The 23003-nt window shown below is 43.6% G+C and overlaps 1 protein-coding gene across 2 annotated transcripts in view; it reads left to right on the top strand.

Annotated features, from left to right (window-relative positions):
* The first annotated feature begins 851 nt into the window (after positions 1-851).
* NPC1 (NPC intracellular cholesterol transporter 1) overlaps positions 852-23003 on the top strand; it is a 54051-nt gene continuing 31899 nt past the window's right edge. Inside the window, exons 1-4 of one of the 2 annotated variants that reach the window (XM_025931446.2) lie at positions 852-1057; positions 17042-17164; positions 18136-18242; positions 20729-20904. In XM_025931446.2, the coding sequence (XP_025787231.2) occupies positions 974-1057; positions 17042-17164; positions 18136-18242; positions 20729-20904 (490 nt within the window). In that variant the 5' untranslated portion in view covers positions 852-973. Of the gene's footprint in view, positions 1058-7131; positions 7212-17041; positions 17165-18135; positions 18243-20728; positions 20905-23003 lie in introns of those variants that run through there. The other variant, XM_086682617.1, reaches the window with a different exon arrangement.

The raw sequence follows: 23003 nt of genomic DNA, 5'->3' as shown, positions 1-23003 counted from the left end.
AATATGCATTATATTTTTGCAAGAGCAAGGCTCAAAAATGAAGACGCTTCTTTGTGTTACTTGATTTCATCTAGAAATTAAAAATGGACCTGGTGCCACCTCTGGGTCAACCTTGAGGGCAGGGTGGGGAGTCTTCTCCCGCCCACGGGTCCAAAGCCACGAGACTCTGCCAGCAGGTGGTGCAGTTCTAGCGCTTTTCCGAACGTGGGCTGAGAGGCCACAAAGCGGAGATTGGTTAGCTCAGGAGCCTCGCCCACCGCCGCGCTCCGCCCCTCGCGCTCCGGGATCACAACACCGTCAGGCCACCGCACGGCACCGCCCCATATGTCGCGGAAGCCCAGGCGCGGATTCCTTTTTGGGTGCTGAGTTCGTGGCGGAGAATTTGCTCGGAATGCTAATCGGGGCCGAAATAAATACATATTCCGCTGAGGAGTGGGATCGGAATTGGGAAAACAGTCTCCAAACGCTCCCATTTGCTAAAACCTCCTCGCCCACGGTCCCCAGCCCAGGAAAGACAAAAACGGGGTAAAGTTAAAACCTCGAAACCACACGCTTTCGGAAATATCCTCCCAGGCCAGATTCCAGAAGTTCGGCTGCCCTGGTCTGGGATCCCTACCCTATATCGCACCCCCAGAACCTTAGAACCACGAAAAGCTAAGCTGGTAACCCAGAGGCCGCCCCGCCTGGTGCCCGTGGCACAGTCCGGCCCAGCGGCCCAGTTCGGCCCCGCCCCTCCAAGGCTGGGCCCTGCCCCCCTGCCCCGCCCCCCCGGGTTGACCTCGCCCCGCCCAGAACGGATCCTGGGCGTCCCTGCAGGGGCACCACCCAGAAGGAGGAGGGGCCAACGACGCCTTCCTCTTTCCTGACGAGCGCTGGCTCCCCGCCGCCGTCACGCGTCCCCGCCCTCCGCCGGCACGGGATCCTGAGCCAGCCCCGTGCGCCGAGCCGAGCCGAGTCAAGTCGAGTTTCGCCGATGGCCGCAGCACCGCACCAAGGCAGCATGACCGCGCGCGGCCCAGCCCTCGGCCTCCTCCTGCTGCTGCTGTGTCCCGCGCAGGTGAGGGGACGCCCACGACCCGGGAGGGCTGTAGGGGGGCGAGGAGGGCCGCGAGGCTAGGGGGAGGGTGGCGAGCGGTGCGGCGGGGAGTGCGTCCCGTTCCCTGAGGGGACGCGGGTCCAGTGGCTCCTGGGGAAGTTGGTCCAGCGATGGAGCCCCCGGCGCCACCCCCCGCCCCCCCCCCCCCCCGACTCCGGTTTCTTTCCCCGGCCACGCACTTTCCCCTGTGATGGCAACTGGAAGCTGCTTGTTTGACCTGTCTTGAGCTCATTTCATCTGTGGCCACCTAATTTCTGGGCTTAGGATGTAGAATCAGAGGGAAGGACGAAAGTGGGTACAGAGAGGGAGGGATGTTATTTATTTAACCTGCCTTAAAAAAAAAAAATAGCCCTGCCACATGCACACGAACTCTATGAATTTCTTCACAATATCCGACCACTCCCATCGGACCAGGTGGGAAGGGAGGTAAAGAAGAAACAAACTGCCAAGCACCAAATTCAAAGTAAGTCAAATTGAAAGAAAGTCCTAAGTAAGTCAGCTTGGTTTTCTCTAGAGTGCAAGTTACTTGTTATTAACTCTTTTATGTCTTCAGAAACTGAGGACCAGCAGGGGATAATTGAGTTTCCCCTTGTCACAATATTAACTAGCTACAGAATGGGGCCTAACTCCCTGGGTCAGCTTTTCCTTGGTTCAGTATCCTAGGGCATAAATGCCTCACTGCTATTCATTATTATTGTTGTTGTTGTTACCTAAACGTTAGGTGTACAGCTTCATAATTTAATATCTGTATACACTGCAAAGTGATCCCACAAGCCTAGTTACCATTAATAACCATACAGTTGCCCTTTCACCCATTTTGCCCAACCCTCAACCCCCTTCCCCTCTGATGCCTAGTCTGTTATCTGTATCTATGATTTTGTTTTTGCTTTGTTTTGTTAGATTCCACATATCCGTGAAATCATCTGGTATTTGTCTTTCTCCATCTGACTTATTTTGCTTAGCTGTCCAAATGGCAAGATTTCCCTTTCTTTCTTTTTTCTTTCTTTCTTTCTTTCTTTCTTTCTTTCTTTCTTTCTTTCTTTTTATAGCTGACTAGTATCCCATTGTATAAATACATCACATCTTTATCCATTCATCTGTCAATGGACATTTAGGTTGTTTCCATATCTTGATTATTGTGCATAATGCTGCAGTGAATTGTAGGGGGTACACATATCTTTTTGAATTGGTGTTTCCATTTTCTTCTGATAAATATTCCGAAGTGGAATAGCTGGGTCATATGATAGTTCTATTCTTAATTTTTTGAGGAATCACATAGTATTTTCCACAGTGGTTGTACCAATTTACAATCCCACCAGCAGTATACAAGGGTTTCTCTTTCTCCACACCCTCACCAACGTTTGTCATTTCTTGTTTCTTTGATAATATCCATTCTAACAGGTACAAGGTGATACCTCATTGTGATTTTGATTTGCTTTCCCTGTTAGTGATCTTGAGCATCTTTTCACGTGGCTGTTGTATGTCTTGTGTGCCATCTGTATGCCTTTGAGGAAATGTCTGTTCAGATCTTCTGCCCATTGTTTAATTAGGTTGTTTTTTTGGTTGGTGTTGTTGAGTTGTATGAGTTCTTTATAAATTTTGGATATTAACCCTTTATCAGGTATATGGTATGCAAATATGTTCTCCATTCAGTAGGTTGCCTTTTCATTTTGATGATAATTTCCTTTGCTGTGCAGAAACTTTTCAGTTTGGTACAGTCCCACTTATTTATTTTTCTTTTTGTGTCCCTTGTTTTTGGAGTCAGATCCACAGAGACATCACTAAGACTGATGTCAAGGAGATTACCACCTATGTTTTCTTCCAGAAATTTTATGGTTTCAGGTCTTCCATTCAAGTCTTTAATCCATTTTGAGGTAATTTTTGTAAATGGTGTAAGATAATGGTCCAGTTTCATACTTTTGCATGTGGTTGTCCAGTTTTCCCAATACCAGTTATTGAAGAGACTGTCCTTTCTCTGTTGTATGTTCTTGGCTCATTTGTTGTATATTAATTTTCCATATTTACGTGGGCTTATTTCTGGACTTTGAATTCTATTCCATTGATCTGTGTATTTGTTTATACCAATACCACATTACTTTGTTTACTATAGCTTTGTGACATAGTTTGAAATGAAGGAGTGTGGTATCTCCAGCCTTGTTCTTCTTTTTTAAGATTGTTTTGGCTTTTGAGTATCTTTTGTGATTCCATATAAATCTTAATATTATTTGTTCCTGTTCTGTAAGGTGAACCATTGGAATTTTGATGGATATTTCACTGAATGTGTGTGTAGATTGCTTTAGGTGGTATGGACATTTTAACAATATTCTTTTAATTCATGAGCACAGATTATCTTTCCATTTCTTTGTGTGTTCTTCAGTTTATCAGTGTCTAATAGTTTTCACCTCCTTGGTTAAATTTATTCCTAGATATTTTACTCTTTTTAACGTAATTGTAAATGGAATTCTTAGTTTCTCTTTATGAATTTTCATTGTTAGTGTATAGAGATGCCACAGATTTCTATACATTGATTTTTGTATCCTGTGATTTTACTGAATTCATGTATCATCTGCAAATAGTAACAGATTTTACTTTTTCCTTTCTGATTTGGATGCTTTTATTTCTTTGGCCCAATTGCCATGGCTATGACTTCCAATATTATGTTTAACAAAAGTGATGAGAATAGGCATCCTGTTCTTAGATGAAGAGCTGTCAACTTCACCATTGAGTATGGTATTAGCTATAGGATTGCCACGATGGCCTTTGTTATGTTGAGGTATGTTCCTTCTATATCCACTTTGTTGAGAGTGGTTATATTCATCATAAATGGATGTTGAATTTTGTCAAATGTTTTTTCTGCATTTATTGAGATGATCATATAATTCTTTGTGTCATCTTGTTGATATGATGTATCATATTAATTGATCTACAGATGTTGAACTATCCTTGAATCTGTGGAATAAATCCCACTTGATCATCATGTATGATCCTTTTCAATCATTTAGATTTTGTGTGCTAATATTTTGTTGCGGATTTTTGCATCTGTGTTCATCAAGAATATTGGCCTGTAATTTTTTTTTTTTTTAATAGTGCCCTGGTCTGGTTTTGGTATAAGGGTAATGCTGGCCTCATAAAATGTGTTTGAAGGCTTTTCCTACAAGACTTTGAGTGTAGATATTAAATTAATGTTTGGTGGAATTTGGTAGGGAAGCCATCTGGTCCTGAACTTTGTTGGGAAGTTTTTAATTACTGTTTCAATCTCCTTGCTAGTAATCAGTCTCTTCAGATCTCCTATTTCTTCATAATGCAGTCTTGAAAGATTGTATGTTTCTAAGAATTTCTCCATTTCTTCTAGGTTGTCTAGTTTGTTGGCTTATAATTGTTCACAGTAGTCTCTTATGGTCCTTTGTATTTCTGTGGTATTACTTGTAACTTCTCTTCCATTTCTTAATTTTGAGCCCTCTTTTTTTTCCTAGTCACAGACAAAGTGAAGGGATGGAAAAAAATATTCTGTACAAGTGGAAATGGAAAGAATACTGAGGTAGCTATATTCATATCAGACAAAATAGACTTTAAAACACAGACTGGGCGCCAGGGTGGCTTAGTCGGTTAAGTGTCTGGCTTCTCCTCAGGTCATGATCTCACGGTTTGTGGGTTTGAGCCCCGCATCGGGCTCTGTGCTGACATCTCAGAGCCTGGAGCCTACTTGCGATTCTGTGTCTCCCCCTTTCTCTCCCTCTCTCCCTCCCTCCCTCTCTCCTCTCTCTCCTCTCTCTCTCTCTCTCTCTCTCCTTCCCTGACTTGTGCTCTATCAAAAGTAAATAAAAATTAAAAAAAAAACCCACAGACTAATAAAAGACAATGAAGGGCATTCATTACATAATGGTAAAGGGGTCAATCCAGCAAGAAGATATAACATTTATAAACATATATGCATCCAACATTAAAGCACCAAAATATATAACACGAATATTAACAGACCTAAAGGGAGAAATTGAAAGATACAATAATAGTAGGAGATTTTAACATCCTACTTTCATCAACAGATAGACAAAAAATCAGTAAACATCAGCTTTAAATGACACATTAGACCAGATGGACTTAATGGATATGGACAGAACACTCCATCTAAAAGCAGAACATTCAATCTAAAAGAACACATTCTTCTCAGGTGTGCATGGAACATTCTGTAGGATTGCATGTTGGGTCACAAACAAATCTCAATAAATTCAGTAAGGTTGAAATCATATCAGGCATCTTTTCCAACCATGGTAGTATGAAACTAGAAATTAATTACATGTAGAAAACGGCGTTGGGGGTGCCTGGGTATCATTCAGTTAAGCATCTGACTTCAGCTCAGGTCATATTCTCTTGGTTCATGAGCTCAAGCTCCACATTGGGCTCTCTGTTGTCAGTGCAGGGCCCACTTAGGATCCTCTGTCTCCCTCTCTGACCTTCCCCCACCCCTCAAAAATTTTAAACTAGAAAAGCATCTCTTTTAAAAAAAAAGAAGAAAACAGGAAAACCCACAAAAGCGAGCATATTAAACAACATGCTACTGACCAACCAATGGGTCACTGAAGAAAATCAAAGGAGAAATTTAAAAATACTGAGAGAAAAATTAAAACAGAAATATGACATACCAAAATCTATGGGATGCAGCAAAAGCAGTTTTTAGAGTGAAGTTAATAGTGATACAGGCCTACTTCAAGAAAGAAGGAAAATCTCAAACAGTGTAATGTAACTTTACACCTAAGGAACCTAGAAAAAGAGCAAAGCCCGAAATTAGTAGAAGGAAGGGAATAATAAAGATCAGAGCAGAAATAAATGAATTAGAAACTAAAAAGATGAAAAATGATCAATGAAATTAAAAGCTGGTTCTTTGAACAGAGAAAATTGACAAACTCTTAGCTACATTCACTGCTATTTCTGTGTCTGCAGTTTTCTTTTATTCATTCATTCATTCATTTATTTTTAAATGTTTATTTTTGAGAGAGAGAGAGAGAGAGTGTGTGTGTATGACAGGGAGAGGGGCAGAAAGAGGGAGACACAGAATCCGAAACAGGCTCCAGGTTCCACGCTGTCAGCACAGCGCCCAGTGCCAGGCCCAAACCCATGAACCGCGAGATCATGACCTGAGCTGAAGTTGGACGCCCAAGTGACTGAGCCACCCAGGCACCCCTGCTGTTTTCTCTTTTAAAACTAGGGGTTGGGGCTCCTGGGTGGCTGAGTTGGTTACGCCCAACTTTGGCTCAGGTCATGACCTCGTGGTTCACAAGTTCAAGCCTCAAGTTGGATTCTCTGCTGTCAGCATGGAGCCCCACTTCAGATCCTCTCTCTCAAAAAGTAAACAAATTAAAAAAAAAAAAAGAAAAAGAAAAAACAGTGGTTGAAGGGAGGTGGGTGAAAGTCTAAGGATATAGCATAGTGCTGATTAAACCAGATGAGGATGCAAGAGTGAAGGTCTGGGAATTTGGTGACCTTGTGCCCCCCTCATGGACATGTCAGTAACGAGGAGGTAGTAAATCAGAAGGGAAAGCAAATTAGGGAGCTTCCCTGGACTAGGAGACCTCTCAAATTTCTGGGTAGTTCTTGGAAGCAGGTAGGTTTTGCTGACGTGGTGAGGGCCCAAGAGCCAAGAGAAGAGCTGTGGCTCCTTCCCCTATGTATGTAGAGGGGCTCCCCAGCAGTGTGGGCTTGTGGAATAGCACACATTTGGTATTTGGTGCCTGGTTGGGAGGGGGGCAGAAGAGAGCAGGTAAGTGGTTTGGAATGGGGTCAGTGGGTAGACCACTCACTAGCTGTTGCTTTGGACACATTGCTCTGTCAAACCTTAGTTCCTTTTCAAGACAGACAATACCTTGTAGGATTATTGAGGTTGTTGAGTAGTATGGCATATGGAGAGACGTTATGACTGTGGTAAAAACTCAAGGAACAGTAGCACTTCTGTGCCTTTAAGAAAATACAGCTGTTCAGTTTCCCTGGAGTTTTAGGTCAGGATCTAGTAGACAGGCTTCACACTGGTAAGTAGCTTTAACTTAACTCTGAAATCCTTTTACCTCAAGGTAGTATCCAAGGCTGATGGCCAATGAGTGCGTCTCCTCATAGGACTTTTCGGGTAGGTCAGAGGTTCATCATGAGTCTCTTGCAAAATGCCTGGATAGGTCTGTAAATCTTAACTGGAAAGATTCCTTTGTTATTTTACAAATTAACTCCCTCACGGGCTTTCAGCACACCTGAACAGGCTGGGGGAAGAAGGAGAGGGGTCCGCTTTGAGAATTCTTACCAGTGATAACATCTTGTCTGGGTTCAGTCTGGGCACTCAGGAAGTTCTTTCGCAGAATTAACAGACTAACTGTCCTTTGGGGGGATTTTTGCTTTTCTTAATTTTTAATTTTTACAGATGATGAAATAACATTACTAGATTGCGTGGCTTTTAAGCCTTGTAGTCACCCAAATAATGTGTGCAGTTTTGAGAAATCACATATATATCTCCTGATTGTAATTTTTATAAGCTTTTTTTTGAGGAACTTAGAGCATAGTGAGGTCTAAGTAGGAATTAAGCCATTAAAATGGCTTTTCCTGAATAGATCAGGAATGGTTTAATCTTTCCACCTGGAGAGCATTGAAGAAAACCCACATTCACCCCAATTTCAGATGGTTAATCTTTCCCAGTCTCTCCTACTCCTTGATTGATACTGTGCTCAGATATCTTATTAACATAAGTAATCAAGGGAAAATGAGGTTTTTATTTTAGCGAGTGGGCAGAAAGAAAACGGCTTGCTGAATAGGTCTTTGTATTGCCTCAGTGTTTGTCATATTACCCAGAACAAAGAATCCCTCTGGTCTGAAGACAGTATGATCTCTCTTTCCTGGGTGATCCTTCCCCACCCTCCACTCCTCCCAAAAGGGAGGCTTTTCAGGGTGTTTTAAGGATGAGATATTACCTACTGTGGAAGCTGGTGTTAAACCATCTCTAATCTGATTGTGGGCGCCCTTTCTGCCCTGTCACCCACAGCTCTGTGAAGGGCATCAGCTCTCTGGCCAAAAAAAAAAACGACTTAACGACTTGCTATCAAAACCCTGCCCATCTTCCAAGGCCCAGTTCAAATGCTACGTCATCCGGGACATTTGTTATCCTGTTCCCCCAACTAGAATGCCTACCTTCTGAAGCCGTAAATCCATGTTTATACTGCAGCAGCAGCTTTTACCTATCTGTGGGTCTTGACTCTTGCTCTCACCAAGAGTGATCCTGGGCAAGCCAGTGATCCCCTGGCACCTCAGTCTCTTCCTCTGTAAAGTCGGGTTAACAACTATGCCTGTTTCTCACGGTGCTTATGGAAAGACAGAGAAATATTGTTTGAATTGAAGTACTAGATTACAGGCTCCTTGTGGGCAAGAACTGTATTTTACCAATTCTACTATGGCCAAGACTCTCTTTTTGGAGTCATCAGATCATTGGGCCTTTGTGGGTTTAGGTGTGGGGATAAAATGGGGGAAGGATTCAGAGGCATTGCTTTCTGGATGATAATCAATAATCAGCTGTGGCCCAACAAGTTTTTTGCCTCGACTATGCCTCTTATTTTCAGTTTTTGGAATATTTGCTTTGGCAGGAAAACTTTGGGGAAAAAACCAAACCTGTCTCTATGCAAGCATGCTGTGGGGGGATTTAAGAAGGAAGCTTTAAAATTTGTTCTTTATCTTATTACTGTCCCTTGGGCCACAGAGGAACTCCAGTTCTTGTCATCCACTAGTTTCATAAATACAAAGTGGTTGGTGTGGGTAGTGTAGATACAAAAGTAGATCAAAGGAGTTACCTACACAGAAAGCAGTCTAAACTGTAAAGTGCTGTGTAAATGTTAGTAGTTTCTTTCTCTATCTTGTTCGTAGTTGAAGGGAAGAAGGATGAATACATAAAAATGTACAATACAATGAAAAATGTGCTCTAACAAAGGTAAGGACAGAATATTACGGGAGTCCATTTTTGAACTGACCTTTGGAGGGCGAATTAATTCTTACCAGGTGGGCAAGAAGAAAACTGGAGAAAGTAGGGGAGAGTTACCTAGTTGTTACTGAAAACCAGACAACTGTATATTTGAAAAGGGTGAATTTTATGGTAAGTTATCTCAGTGTTTTTAGAAATGATGTTCTAGATTACAAGAATCTAAAGAAAAAAGAGTTACCTAATTTTTGCATAGTATTCCATTGCTAGGACACATCTGGTCTCAACACCACAGAACCCCTTTAAGATAGATGGGATTCTGCGTTCCCTGTTTTACAGGAAATTAAGGATATTAAGGCCTAAGTTTGTGCCAAGGTCACGTAGCTGATAAATGGCAGACTAAGGGTTGAGCCACGGTCTTCTGACTTCTGTGCTCTAATTTATTCAGATTCAAAATATTGGTACCAGATTACTTATATTTAGCAAGCTAAATTGATCAGCAGATGTTCAGCAGATGTTCCAGATGGCCAACAGGGCGTTTCATTCAAGGCTTGCTCCTAGTTCCAGTCTGGCTTCTCCAGAATCCAGCGATGAATCAGGGATGGGGTTAGCCTGGTGGCCTGGCCCTTTGTTCATTTGCCACACTGTATACATATTCCATAGGAAAAGACCTGTGCACAGTATACGTTCCCATCTGCTGTTTTGTTTTAGTCTCGTGGCTTTTGGATTATTTTTCAAATTTGTGAGTGCTAAGGCTCAGAAATGTCTGATGCCAACTAGTAGTGTGACCTTGGGCAAGTCACTTAAACTTCAAGCTAGTGAGGTTATTTGTAGAGTGAAGACTTGCTGAGCCTATCTAAAAAGGTATGAAGTAAACACCCATTTATAGGCACACCTAGTGGTCACACAAATTATCCGTTGTTACGTGGATATGTTTACCACATTAGCTATAAAAGAGAGTTCCAGAGATTTCCATCATTAGAAGTCACACCAGAGCAGCCTCCGCCCCAAATATCCTGCCATATTTTTTGGTCTGCCTACCAGACTCCAAGGAAAGAGCAGGCAGCTTAATCTCTGGATAGGATTCTCTGTGTCTCTCCATCCTATCCTGCGTTGTCCTGACTGACCAGGCCAGCCCCCTTGCTCCCTGCAGAGGCCTCTCCCTACCCCCTAACCAACCCTCCCTTGCTGGAGCTTGAGCTGGTGTGTCTCCGGGTTCTGCCATGAACTTTACCCATCCAAGACAGTGGCAGAGGTGAGAGGACCCGGCCCTCCACTCCGTGTGCCGTGCGGTGGCCGAGAGCAGGCCCAGAGCTGAGGGTGGTCAGTGGTGGTAACATGACTTGACAGCAGCCTGGAGATGTACTTAGAAAGTTATAAATGGTCATCATTATTTCCACAAGTGAACACATTTAGGTAGAAAGAGGGTAGTGGCTGGGACAGCCCATCATTGGTGCACAGTGAAAATCTGAGGACACATCTATACAAACTGAGCTGGAGTTTGAGCAGTGCAGCAGCTAGGGGGTGAGGATAGCAGATAGGATGGAGAATGCTTAACCTGGCCTTCAAAATCTTCTTTCTCACTGTTGGTTTTGTTACTTAGGAGCCATGTGACCTTAGAGAATCTTCTGTGAGCCTTGGTTTCCGTACCTACAAAATGCTGCAATACTACTCCAGAGGTTATCTGAGATATACATGAGGCAATGAGGGAAGGGATCACTTCATGCCTGGCATGTGGTTGATGTTCACTAAGCATTTTGTTATGAGTTAGTTAATACTTGAGATTTATTAAAGGCCGCCTGGAGTGTAGGATTCTGTTGCTGATGCTCAGAGCTTCTCCATCTGATAGGATGTGCTTTTATAGAGTTCCCTATTAGAGTCTGTTTTGCAGTTGGTGTAGTTGTCGACATATAGCAGAAGGGGTTTTTTGGGTTTTTTTTTTTTTTTTTTTTTTTTTTATGCTGAACTACTATTGTTGAAAGAAACTTCCCAGGGCACCTGGGTGGCTTCAGTCTGTTAAGCCTCCGAGTCTTGATTTCGGCTCAGGTCATGATCGCATGAACTGTGAGATCGACCTCTGTGCTGACAACACTGAGCCTGCTTGGGATTCTCTCTTTCCCCTTCTCCCTCTGCCCCTCCCCTGTTGCGCTTTTTCTCTCTCAAAATAAATAAACTTTAAAAAAAAGAGAGAAAGAAAGAAACTTCTATCCACTCATCTAGCCAATAATTAAACCCTAGAGCATGTTGCGAAACAGCCATGTGACCTAACCTTTAAAAGTAGAGATGCTCTAGCCTTGTAACTACTAAATTCTCGTTTAAAGCCAAAATAACCAGTAGTTCTTACATAATCCATTTGAACTCCTTCAACTCATCAAGAGATTTGATGGTTTCTGGGTTGATGGACATTGGATAAGGTACTATAGAGACTTTGAAAGGAAATAAAACACCTGGGCTTCTGCCCTTTACACTTTTATGGTCTTACTAGGGAGTTGAGACAGTAACCAGAAACTACTCATGGAACCTCTCTCTACATACGTAAATTTGCAGTTCTCATTCATTCTACTTCATCGGGCAGGAGCCCACAAATCACACAGCCTGGCCATAGGCTATTGTTACGAATTTAGTTTTCTTCATCACCCCTACACCCATCATGTACCTGTTGTCTGTGGTTGCTTTTGAGCTACAACAGGGTAGTTGAGTATTTTCTACAGAGACCTTATGGCCCACAAGCCTACAGTACTTAATATTTGGCCCTCTGTGGAAAAGTTTATCAGCCTCCATCCCAGGGCATCCACGTAGGAGCTTGTGGAATGTAAGTGAGGAGCAGATATCACTCACCGGAGCCCTGGGCTCAGAATACCTGCTGACTTGAGTGGTGAGGATGATGCCTCTGAACACTAGCCAGGTGCTGCCTGGAGCTGACCTACCTCTGTCCCCAGAGAGCTCACCTGACTGGGAGAGCACGGTGCTGGAACCAGGTGAGAGGAGTCAGAGTGAAACTTAATGGAGGTGACAAGTCTTGGGAGAGGCTTTTAAGAGTCGGGGGACATTCCAAGATGGGTAGGGCTGAAACCTGTGAAGAAGCACTGGAGTCTGGCCTTGGGGACCTGGATGAACTCAGAGAAGGGCTGTTTAAGCTGAGCCAAAAGCCAGCCTGTGCAGGGTCATCCAGATGTATTTGCGAAAAAGCTGTTTAGAAGTTACCACACCTTCTTAATGATAGAGAACAGACAGGGTTGATGGAGGGAAGTGGGTGGGGGATGGGCCAGATGGGTGATGGGTATTAAGGAGGGCACTCGTGATGAGCACTGGGTGTTACATGTAAGTGATGAATCACTGAATTCTCCTGAAACCAATATTGCATTGTATGTTGACTAACTAGAATTTAAATTAAAAAAATTTTTTTAAGTTACCACACTTGTATGTTTTTGTGTGTATATGTCTCTACAGGTTTGCCTGTCAGGAGGAATTAAAAGCCTAATAGATTAGCAGCAGTTAAATCTGAGAAAGGGGGTGGAGGGATAGAGAAGTGGGAGTGGGACTTCCAGTGTTATTGCACATACATCTGTGATGTGTGGGTTTGCATGTTTGTGATGAGTGGGTATGGAGTCTGTAATTAAAGAAAGTTAGGGCTCAGTTGGTTAAGCGTCTCACTCTTGATCTCAGCTCAGGTCTTGATCTCAGGGTCATGAGTTCACACCCCATGTTGGGCTCCATGCTGCGTGTGGAGCCTACTTAAAAAATAAAGTCTATAGTCATTTATTTTTAACATTTTAGGAATGGGTACAAGTTAAAAATGCTTCAGTAAGATCGTTCTTGTGGTTATAAATAGCTCCATATGACTGGTCGATGACCACAAGACCAACTGGGAAGAATTGTTATCCTTTAGACTCGGGTCTCCAGGACTTGAGTGGAGCTTTAACAAGACGTGTCGTGTGGCACTCAGACCCATAGTTTTTTACTGTTTGAACGGATGGTCATGCTTCTTTGTTAAGTCCGAGTGTGATAACTGACAGAGTGCTCTGTGCAGTCTTTGCTCCTGGACTTTTCCAGGAAGGACATCTGAGCTCATGTTTTGTGGTAAAACACATAATATAAAACTGACAGTGTACAGTTTTTAAGTGTACAATTCAGTGACATTAAAGACATTTTTGTGCAGCCACCATCCATCTCCAGCACCGAGCTCATGTTTGATCAGGTGCACTTTGGGCTCTGGCAGACCTCAGACGTTGGTAGGTTTTATTTCAGCATTGCTTCCTTCCCCAAGTGGATGTTACTGATACGAAGTCGGCATTCTTGTATCACGGTAAAGGCAGCTTTCAGCCACACCTTACTTTGGGAAGGCGTGTGCCCTGTGTGTAAGCTGTTGGTTGCGCGGCCCACCCCTGGTCTCGGTGTCGGCATGTGCCGCCATGACATTCCAGAGATCCTGAGGTGTATCCGTCGTCTTTGTCGGTAGAGTCCTGACTGCCCGCTCTGCTGTAGTGGTTTGGAGACTGGAAATCCAGGCGTTTGGAAGCCAGTGAGCTTCTTGGTGGGATACAGGGATGAGCATGGCCCGGCCAGTGGTCCACTGAGGAGTGACCCTCCGGGTAGCGTGGGTAGGAGTTCCAGCTTCCGAACCAGCCAGGCCTTGGGTGGGGCCTCAGATGAGTCACTCCACCTGTGTAACCCTCAGTTTCCTTATCTGTAGAATGGTATTGTTCTAGTACCGACCTCATAGATCGGAGAATTAAGGAAAATAACAGGGGCACTCTTAGGAAGTCCCTGCATGCTGGGCCAGGCGGCGGCAGTGATGGTGGCAGCGGTGCTGGCAGCCCTCCCAGAAGCAGCTGGAATGATGGAACTCAGGGAGGGAGGGGCTGTGCTTGGCTGGGTCGCAATAAACCCATGGGGGAGGTGGTGGTTGGAGAGTGGCCCTGGCAGGTAGCAGGGGTGCAGGGGTCCGCAAGTCTCTCTGAGTGTGGGACAGAAGATGAGGAATGGGAGGGAGACGAGCGTGCACCCCGGAGCCAGGTGAGGCGTCTGGAGCTTGTCTCAGGCGGTGGGAAGATGGCTTGTAGGCTTCTGAGCATCAGAGAGCTTTGGAGCCTCGGCTCAGGAAGAGCCCACCTGGCAGCTGTGCCTAGGGGACGTGCTGAGGTCTGCAGAGGAGGCGGCAAGGCAGTCTGCATGGGAAGGAAGGGGTGCCAGAAACTGCACCTCACTGGGAACTTCCCCAGGAGGTACCTGGGGCTTTGAAACCCCCTGAAGAGAGATTGGTGGAGGAGGAAAGATTGGTGTCCTTTGGAGCACCTGGGGCACCTGGGATCGTCAGGCAGGTAACTGGAAGGGCAGCTGGAGAGAAATTGGGGTTATTTGACCAAGAGGGAGAATGATACCGGAGGAGCGTTTATTGGCAGGAGCAGGTGAAGGGATGCACAGAGAGATGAGGTTGAGAATGTGGAAGAGAGGGGTCGGGCGGTGGAGGTCCCCCGGGAGGCTGAGGAGCGCGGCACCAGCGGCACCAGCTGGGCCGGTGGCTCTCGCTTTCAGCTGTAGGTGAGGCGAGAGGGAGCTGAGGTGGAAAAGAGGGCTCCCCCACCGGCTCAGCTGTGTGAGTGATTGCACACCTGACCGTGCCTTGCACAGGGTGGGATCGGGAGAGGGTGTGGTGCTAGAGTGAGGACCTTAATTATGCAGGCAATTATATTTTACTGAGAGTCTGTTTCTGGAACTAGAATGTTCCAGTTTGAATCCTAACTCTGCCACTCTTGGGCAAATTAGCCTCTCTGTGTCTCTGTTTTCTCAACTGTAAAATGGGTATAACTGCACTTCCCTCATCAACTTGTGAGGATGAATTGGGTTAAAAAATGAAGAACAGTTGAAACCGTGCCTGCCACACAAGTAAATGGCTTGCGAGTGCCTTTGGGCCCCACTGGCCTGGGCTGCCTCCAGAGGCAGGATAACTTTGGGAAGCAAATCTTTTAGCATTGAGTCAAACACAATTTTCCTGGGCCCAAAGAAATCTAGGTGTTTTATTTCAGGTGTTTTACTTCAGGTCCTCTTTGCTGAGGTCCCAAAGAGTTGGAAGACAATAATGATCCCTTGCATTTGATTGTATAGCTTTACAGTTCACTAAGTACTTCCACATATATTCCCTTATCCAATCTTCGCACCAAACCTGTGAGATGGGCAGGGGTTATGAGCTGCTGTTCACAGGGAGGAGAACTGCTCAACACGGTTTCAGTAACCTCCAGCTGCAGGCAGGCCCAGCAGGCACATTGACTGAGAGCCTCGTGAGCTCTGAGGATCAGAACCCAGGACTCCTGACCTCCTCCCACCCCCCTGCCCCACCCCTCTTCTACCCCATGGATGGAAACAACCTTGAGATAAAGACGGGCATTATGAAGGATGACTGGGAAGCACATTGTGCCGAGTCTTTTATTTTCTTTCGTAACATTGAGCACTGAGGAAAGGGAACTGAGACTCCAGACCCTCTTCCTGTTAGTCATGCCAGAGTTGCGTTTGTCGACTGGCCTTCTGTCACTCTGGCGGGTGACTTGCCAGAGTGCCCAGGCTTGGACCTGCTTGCCCTTTGGCTGTGTTAAGAATTCTGTGCAGTCTGGGGCGGGGCCACTTGTGTTTAAATTACATGTCATATCAGCAGTTATGCCACCTCCTCAGCTTTTTTGCCTTTTCAGACTTCAGTAGATGGATAATTTCCTTTTAGTCAGAAAACTAGAATTTTGGAAAGAGGAGCACTTTCCCTGGAATCGCTAGGTTCATGGAAATAAATAATTGCGATTCTTTTTAAACAAAAACGGTGGTGGAATTTTGCAGCTTCTTGCCAAAGGTTTGATATGTGGCATTGTTGAATACTTGTCACTTCCTCATTTGTATAATTTCCCTCCCTTGTGGCCTAAACATATGACTTGTAATGAATACAGATAGGAGTAAGTCATAATTTCTGTTTGAAAATACCTGAGAAATGAGTTCAAAGTAATCTTGACCCCTTTGGTTCCCCACACATACACACCCCAACCTCCTGCCTGTTTCCTTTCATGTTTTTAGGGCCTCAAGGGCCTGTGGTGGGATTTGTATCTTGATGCTGAGGATCAACACAGACTGACTGACCTCCTTGCATACATGTTGGTCACGTGCCACTGCCGCTGGAGAGAATTCACTATTCAGATTTCTTTTAATGGCTTTTCCAGGAGGTATCTTGAGAGTCACAGTTGCTACTTGATGGCCTCTATTTCCCCACGGGATGGATGATTGCAAGGCCTTGCAGGCCTGTGGCCCTGGCCAGTGTGGTGGATCTCCGTGGCTGTGCTGACGTGATGATTCACGCTGCACCCTCCTCCCCTTCTGAGTTTTCAGACAGCCTGGTGACTCTCACGTGGGAAATATGAGAGGCTCTTGAGAAATCTTTATTTTTCTTTTAAGATTGCTGAGGTGGTTGTCCTTAGAGCTAGCACATTCTTTGCTTTCTACTTAAATCTCGAGGATTCTTTCTTAGGGTTTATTGGGGGTTTTGGTTTTGCTTTTCATGTTACTCATTGATGGGCTGATGTGAATCAACCTAAATACATATGGAAATGTTCTTTCATTATTTGGAGCTTATGTAGTTTCTTATGCAGATGTGCAAAAATAGTGCCTTAAAAATTGCAGACTCACATACTATCTTGCTTTCTTTCCTCTACACTGGTTCTTAGTGATCTTTACATGGAACTATAGCTTCCTTTCATTGACAATAAACTAGCAGGAACTAGGAATTGTGTAAATAAGTAATTTCTATTACCTCCTTTGCTGACTGACTTGACAAGCCCATTTTAGACATCTTGTCAATTTTAATTAATGTTTCCCCAAACGTTAAGCTAACCAGTGCCTCTTGCTGTCACTTCCTTTTGCAGGCAACGTTGGAAGGTTCTGTAATAGTGTTTGAATGGGTGCTTTTCGCTGTTGAAATTTCCATTACCTTTGGGGCCCTGATGAACTGAGTTTTGTGTCGACTCTGTCTGTAGGTGTTGGCACAGTCTTGCATCTGGTATGGAGAGTGTGGAATTGCATCTGGAGATAAGAGGTACAACTGCAAATATTCAGGGCCACCAAAACCCTTGCCGAAGGATGGGTATGACTTAGTGCAGGTAAGTTTGTTATCTTGGGCGCTGGAACACAAAATGCTAATCGGAGATCCTCTGTAATTACACTGTAAATATCACTGAGAGGTGGGGCTGAAACTAACAGGTTTAAATCTTACCCCAAACGCTTATCTGGGGCACACAATAGCACAGAAGATAACATAACTCCCGGAGGCTTGATTTCTTTGGGACTCACTTTATGCCTTTCTCGTAGTTGTAGTTTCCGCATAACAGGTTACTATTTAGGGACTGACCTTGGTACCGCAAATGTTGCTCTTTGCAGCTTCTTGAAAATATACTAGAAGTTAGCTTTTTTTCGGTTCCTGGATTTCAGGACTCAGGCGGGCTGGGCTGCTAAGTGGCTGTGACTCCCTTGTCCTATGTTTATTTTAGTGATTCCCTCGTTTTCCATCCAGAGCCTGTGAACTTTGGTTGCTACCAAAGTTCTGCTACCCAGGATTCTGTTCTCTGTTGCCTTGTTTACCTTTCCTGATACACAGGGATATTAGAAACGAACTGGAAAAATCTGGTTTTAGAGGGGAAAAGTCCGGTTTTAGAGGCCTCAGTAATGTAAAATCAAGTTGCCATGTGGCAGGTCTCCTCGACTGACTTGGTACTTTCATGAGAATTGTTAAAGACCTCTGACTTTCTCTGTCGTGACTAATGGAAGTAGTCAGTAGCATTTGGGCTAAACCTAAACAGAAAACTAAAGAGATCAAACTGGTTGTCATGGACGGAAGGGAGCTTCCAAATAGGAAAAAGATTTGGAATAACTCTACTGCTTCTACTTTTGTGACTCCCTCGTTTATAAATAGTAAAATTGATAGCCCTGTGAAAGAATTCTGCAAGAACTTTGCAAACACATTTCTTACCCTTCTATACCTATAAAGGACTCTGTGAGTAAAATTGCCTTATTGAGTAATGTGTGTCCTGATTTGACTTTGCTGCTCTGATAACCATGCTTTCTCACCCAAAAGGAGCTCTGTCCAGGACTCTTCTTTGACAATGTCAGTCTTTGTTGCGATGTGCAGCAGCTTCGGACACTGAAAGACAACCTGCAGCTGCCTCTACAGTTTCTGTCCAGGTAGGTTGACCACCTGGCAAACAACAACAAAAAAAAATAGTAGATTTTGAGCACTTGTTAACTAGTGATGTCCTGATTTCCTTAAAAAAAAATTTTTTTTTAACGTTTATTCATTTTTGAGAGACAGAGCACAAGCAGAGGAAGGGCAAAGAGAGAGAGGGAGACACAGAATCCGAAGCAGGCTCCAGGCTCTGAGCTGTCAGCCCAGAGCCCAGTGCGGGGCTCGACCTGGGATCATGACCCAAGATAAAGCTGGACCTTAACCGACCGAGCTACTGAGGCGCCCCTACTGATTTCCTTTTAAAAGTTGGTTTTCATTTTATTTCAAGAAAGCAATCTTATGACTTCTCAGAAATAAAGGACAGTTTCTCGATAAAGTAATAGTTACCAGATTTAGTTCTCTTCCTAGTTACACGCAGGACTAATGTGGGGGCTTCCTCTGAGACGTCCTCACCCAAGGGACTTGGTCTTTTCATACTCGAGCCTCTGGGCACTGTGGGGAGGAGAGGTTCTGGTGGTGCTGCCAGGTCTGTGACCCGAGACCCTCTTCCGTGCGGTCCTCTGCATCACCTCCCTCTCCGCCCCACCCCTAGATGGCGTGGTTCTCTCTTCCTGCAGTGTCCTGAGATGCTAGAGTCCCCGTCCTCCCTAGAGCTGGCCTTTGATAGCTGTTAACACGATTGTTCTGGCAGAGCTGGGAGGTTTTGTCAACATTAGTTCTTTGTCCAGTCTGTTCTGTTCTCAATGACCAGGGCCATGAAAAGGGTTGTATAATAGGTGTTCTTCTCTGAGCTCACTCAGCGGTTCTCAAATGTGCAAAAGAACAATCTGGTGGTGGTCTGTAGAACAGCACATCATGGTCTCTTCCTAAATTTTTCACACTGAAGCACCCTGATAAAGGACATAGGAAGAGGGGGCGATGCTTCTCTGTGCACATACCACTGTAGGTGACAGGGCGGTCCACATCCTCTGAGAAAACCCTGCATCTTCCCAGAGGTTTAAACTGACAACACAGAGTGGAAAACCATCCCTAAACTGTTCTTCCAGGACAGCATACCCTATAATAATAGATGAAACAGTGGAGAATCTAATTGGACCAGCATACCCTGTGCAAGGCCAGTGGATGGTGATGGAGCAGGTTGCAGCCATCATTCAGTCAAAGTACATTTGTTTAGCACCTACCCTAGGTGAGGCATTATGGACGTAGAAATAACCGAGATCAAAAGATAACCAGATTTCCCCCGTGTTGTCAGCTCTGTTTATAATAGAAAATAATGAGAAGCTAACACGTGCAGCTGCCAGAATTGATCGTGGAGATTAAACGTAATAACATGCAAAGAGGTTTGTGATTCACAGAACATGGTAGAAATCTGGGCACCCCAGGAGTAGTGTGTGTTAGAATTGTGTAATTGTGGTTCTCATTCTTGTCACAGTAAAGCACGGGACTCCTGAGAGAAAGCAGGTCAGTGTGCGTGTCTGCTCCCTTACTAGACCAGGGGCTTTGAAGGCTGGGACCACCTTCCCTGTTCCGTGTCACGTGGGCACCTGGACCACATCAGAGTTGAGGGTCATCTCGACTGGTTGTGCAGCGAGAATGCAGGTCTAATGAAGCTGTAGCTTTTGCAAATAGAAGTGAACCAAACTGGGGAGAGAGTTCTCCCACCTAACAAGTCACCGTTAGAAGCTTAAACGTTGAACCTGAAGGACAGCAGACAGCTTGTGGTCCTCATGAGAACCTGTGTGTTTCTGCAACCCATGCAGCCAGAGAACACCACTGCTGTTCTTATGCCTTCTTCTCAAGTCACGGGGAAATCCTCTTGTGTTTAGAGAGGGTCAAGGGATTACCTGGGGCTTAAAGAAAGCCCTTCAGTAGCAAGATGAAAATTCTAATGCGTGAATCTCGTTTTCCCCTTGTTTTTCTTCTTTTTTAAAAAAACTTTTTTTTTAAGGTTCATTTTTTTGAGAGACAGACAGAGACAGAGCACGAGATGGGGCTGAGAGGGAGACACAGAATCTAAAGCAGGCTCCAGGCTCCTAGCTGTCAGCACAGAGCCCGACGTGGGGCTCAAACCCATGAACCACAAGATCATGACCTGAGCCGGTCTGACTCTTAACTGACTGAGCCACCCAGGCACCCTTCCCTTGTTTTTCTTCTTAATCAGAATTGTCCCCATGATGCTTCTAAGTCCCTTTAGTTCAAGACAAAGAAAACATGTCTATAAATTGCAAAGCACAGAATTCAGAGAAGCAGTTTTGTCTTTCTGAAATTGCACCTGGACAACATATGTGTAGTAATTAGGGTAGTTTTTAAAGAGACATCTTTATTTTAACACAAGATTTTAGGTGTAGAATTGCTGGGTTTAAGAGATTCTTAGATAATTTACTTGTCACTTTATAATAAATTTAAAATATTCTTTGTTGTATATCATCTTTTTGCTGGCCCTATTATCTGTGAGATCAGACAATATAGTTTACTTTTTCTTTAGATGTCCATCCTGTTTCTATAACCTAGTGAACCTGTTTTGCGAGCTGACGTGTAGCCCTCGGCAAAGTCAGTTTCTGAATGTTACAGCAACTGAAGATTATGTTGATCCTGTTACAAACCAGACTAAAACAAATGTAAAAGAATTACAGTACTACATTGGAGAGAGTTTTGCCAATGGTGAGTAAACTTTTTGGGGGGGTGGGGGGTGGGGGTGAGTAAGCTTTTAATTATTCCTTTATTACATTTGGCATCAGGATACTGGGTCAGGTTGTTCCTTTTTGTTGTCAGCTTTGTGAAAATGACAGTTATAAATTCCATTGGCCATGAAAGCGACTTGTTGCTTAGCATGTATCTAAGACTTGAGCTACAACCTATAAAACAATCTTTTTTGAAGTATTTGCTTAATCCCTTCCTAACTGTAAGTTCCCACATGGAAATTTTTAGTGTGTGCAAGTTTACTTTTCTGTATATCTTAGAAGCCATTAGAACTTTATTTCTAGTGGACATGAATTGTGTAACTTCATGAGTTAATTGCAAAACTGAGGGGAGCGTGTGGAAGGGTGGAAATGAAGAAGGGAAGCAGGAGGGGAGATTTGACTCAAGACATACATCACTATAAGGGAGAGTAAACAGATACCACAGTAGGGAAAAGGATCCATAACAACTAGAAATCATAGGATAGTATGAGAAAGACCATCTAGTGTTTGTAGAAAATGATTGAATTGAAAGAGTCCTGAAAGAATAGAACACAAGGGGAACAGAATGAAAAGATTAGAATTAGAACCAGCTGGCTCTATTAATAAGAAAAAGCCACTTAAATGAACTGAAAGATAAATAGCAGATTCAATACCGCTGAATAAAGAATGTGCCCAAGAACATCTATAAAATAAGAGAATAAGAATTCATCATATAAGAACAACATACAGATTTAATTGTAATGATCACTTAAAAATGTAACCAAAAATTTAATAGAAAATGTAAATAATAAATAATGAAATATAAATTAATGTTAGTTAAAATAATTAATTAAAAGATTGTCTCCATCACAAAAGCAATAAAATAAGCTATGTAGGAATAAATCTACCAAAAGATACGACATAAAAAGCATCCTGACTGTATGAAGAGAGATCATCTGTCTAGAAACAGAACCATGCTTATTGAAAATTGATATATAACAGGTGTGTTGTTACAAATCATTAAAGGAAGGGTGGACTAGTATATACATGGTGTGATAAAATTGATCATCTAATTTTTATCTTTGTATATCATACTAAAGGTGTATAGATTAAAAATCCTAATCTTGGACATTTTTAGAAGTAAATACAGAGTATATTTATGACTTTAAGATAAGGAAGTGTTCTAGACTAGAGGAAAAGCAGAAATCATAAGTGAAAAGATTTATAAACAGTATCTAGAACAGTCACTGAAACACAGATTAAAACAGTGAGCTGCCATTTCACACATCAGGCACAAATGTAAAAATTGGTCAATTCCAGATTTGGTAGGATGTTCAAGCAATAGGAATACTAATATACTGCACCATTGGCAACCATAACTTAATAGGAGTGTTTGAAAACCGTTCTGCACTACCTGGTAAAGTTGAGGATGAATATACCCTCATTCCAGAAATTCCACTTACATAGATGCCTGCCATAGAGAAACTCCTAATGCACATAAACAAAGAACCATATAAGAACATTCATTGTGGCACTTTTGTGGTCGTCAAAAATTGGTGACATCAGGAGAATGAGAAGACAAGCACAAACTGGGAGAAGATACTTGCAGAAGACACATCTCGTGAAGGACTCTTAACAAAATATATGAAGGACTTTTTTTTTTTTTTTTAATGTTTGTTTATATTTGAGAGAGAGACAGAGCCCGAACGGAGGAGGGCAGAGAGAGGAAGACACAGAGTCTGAAGCAGGCTGAAGACACAGAGTCTGAAGCAGGCTTCAGACTCAGGACTGTCATCACAGAGCCCAACACGAGGTTCAAACCCATGAGCTGTGAGATCATGACCTGAGCTGAAGTCGGACACCTAACCGACTGAGCCACCCACAGACCCCAAAATAAATGAAGAACTCTTAAAACTCAATAATAAGAAAATGAATAGCCTGATTGAAAAGTGGACACAAATCCTGATCAGACACCTTACCAAAGAAGATAATGGATGGGAAATAAACAAATGAAAAGATGCTCAACATTGTATGTTATTAGGGAATTCCCGATTAAAACAACAGTGAAATACCACTACGCACCTGTTAAAATGGCCAAAA

Source organism: Puma concolor, chromosome D3 (genome assembly GCF_028749965.1).
Source record: "Puma concolor isolate L17-30 chromosome D3, mPumCon1.1.hap2, whole genome shotgun sequence".
Classification (NCBI taxonomy): Eukaryota; Metazoa; Chordata; class Mammalia; order Carnivora; family Felidae; genus Puma; species Puma concolor.
Note: the sequence above shows the minus strand (reverse complement) of the source record. Positions and strands in the feature narration are given on the sequence as shown.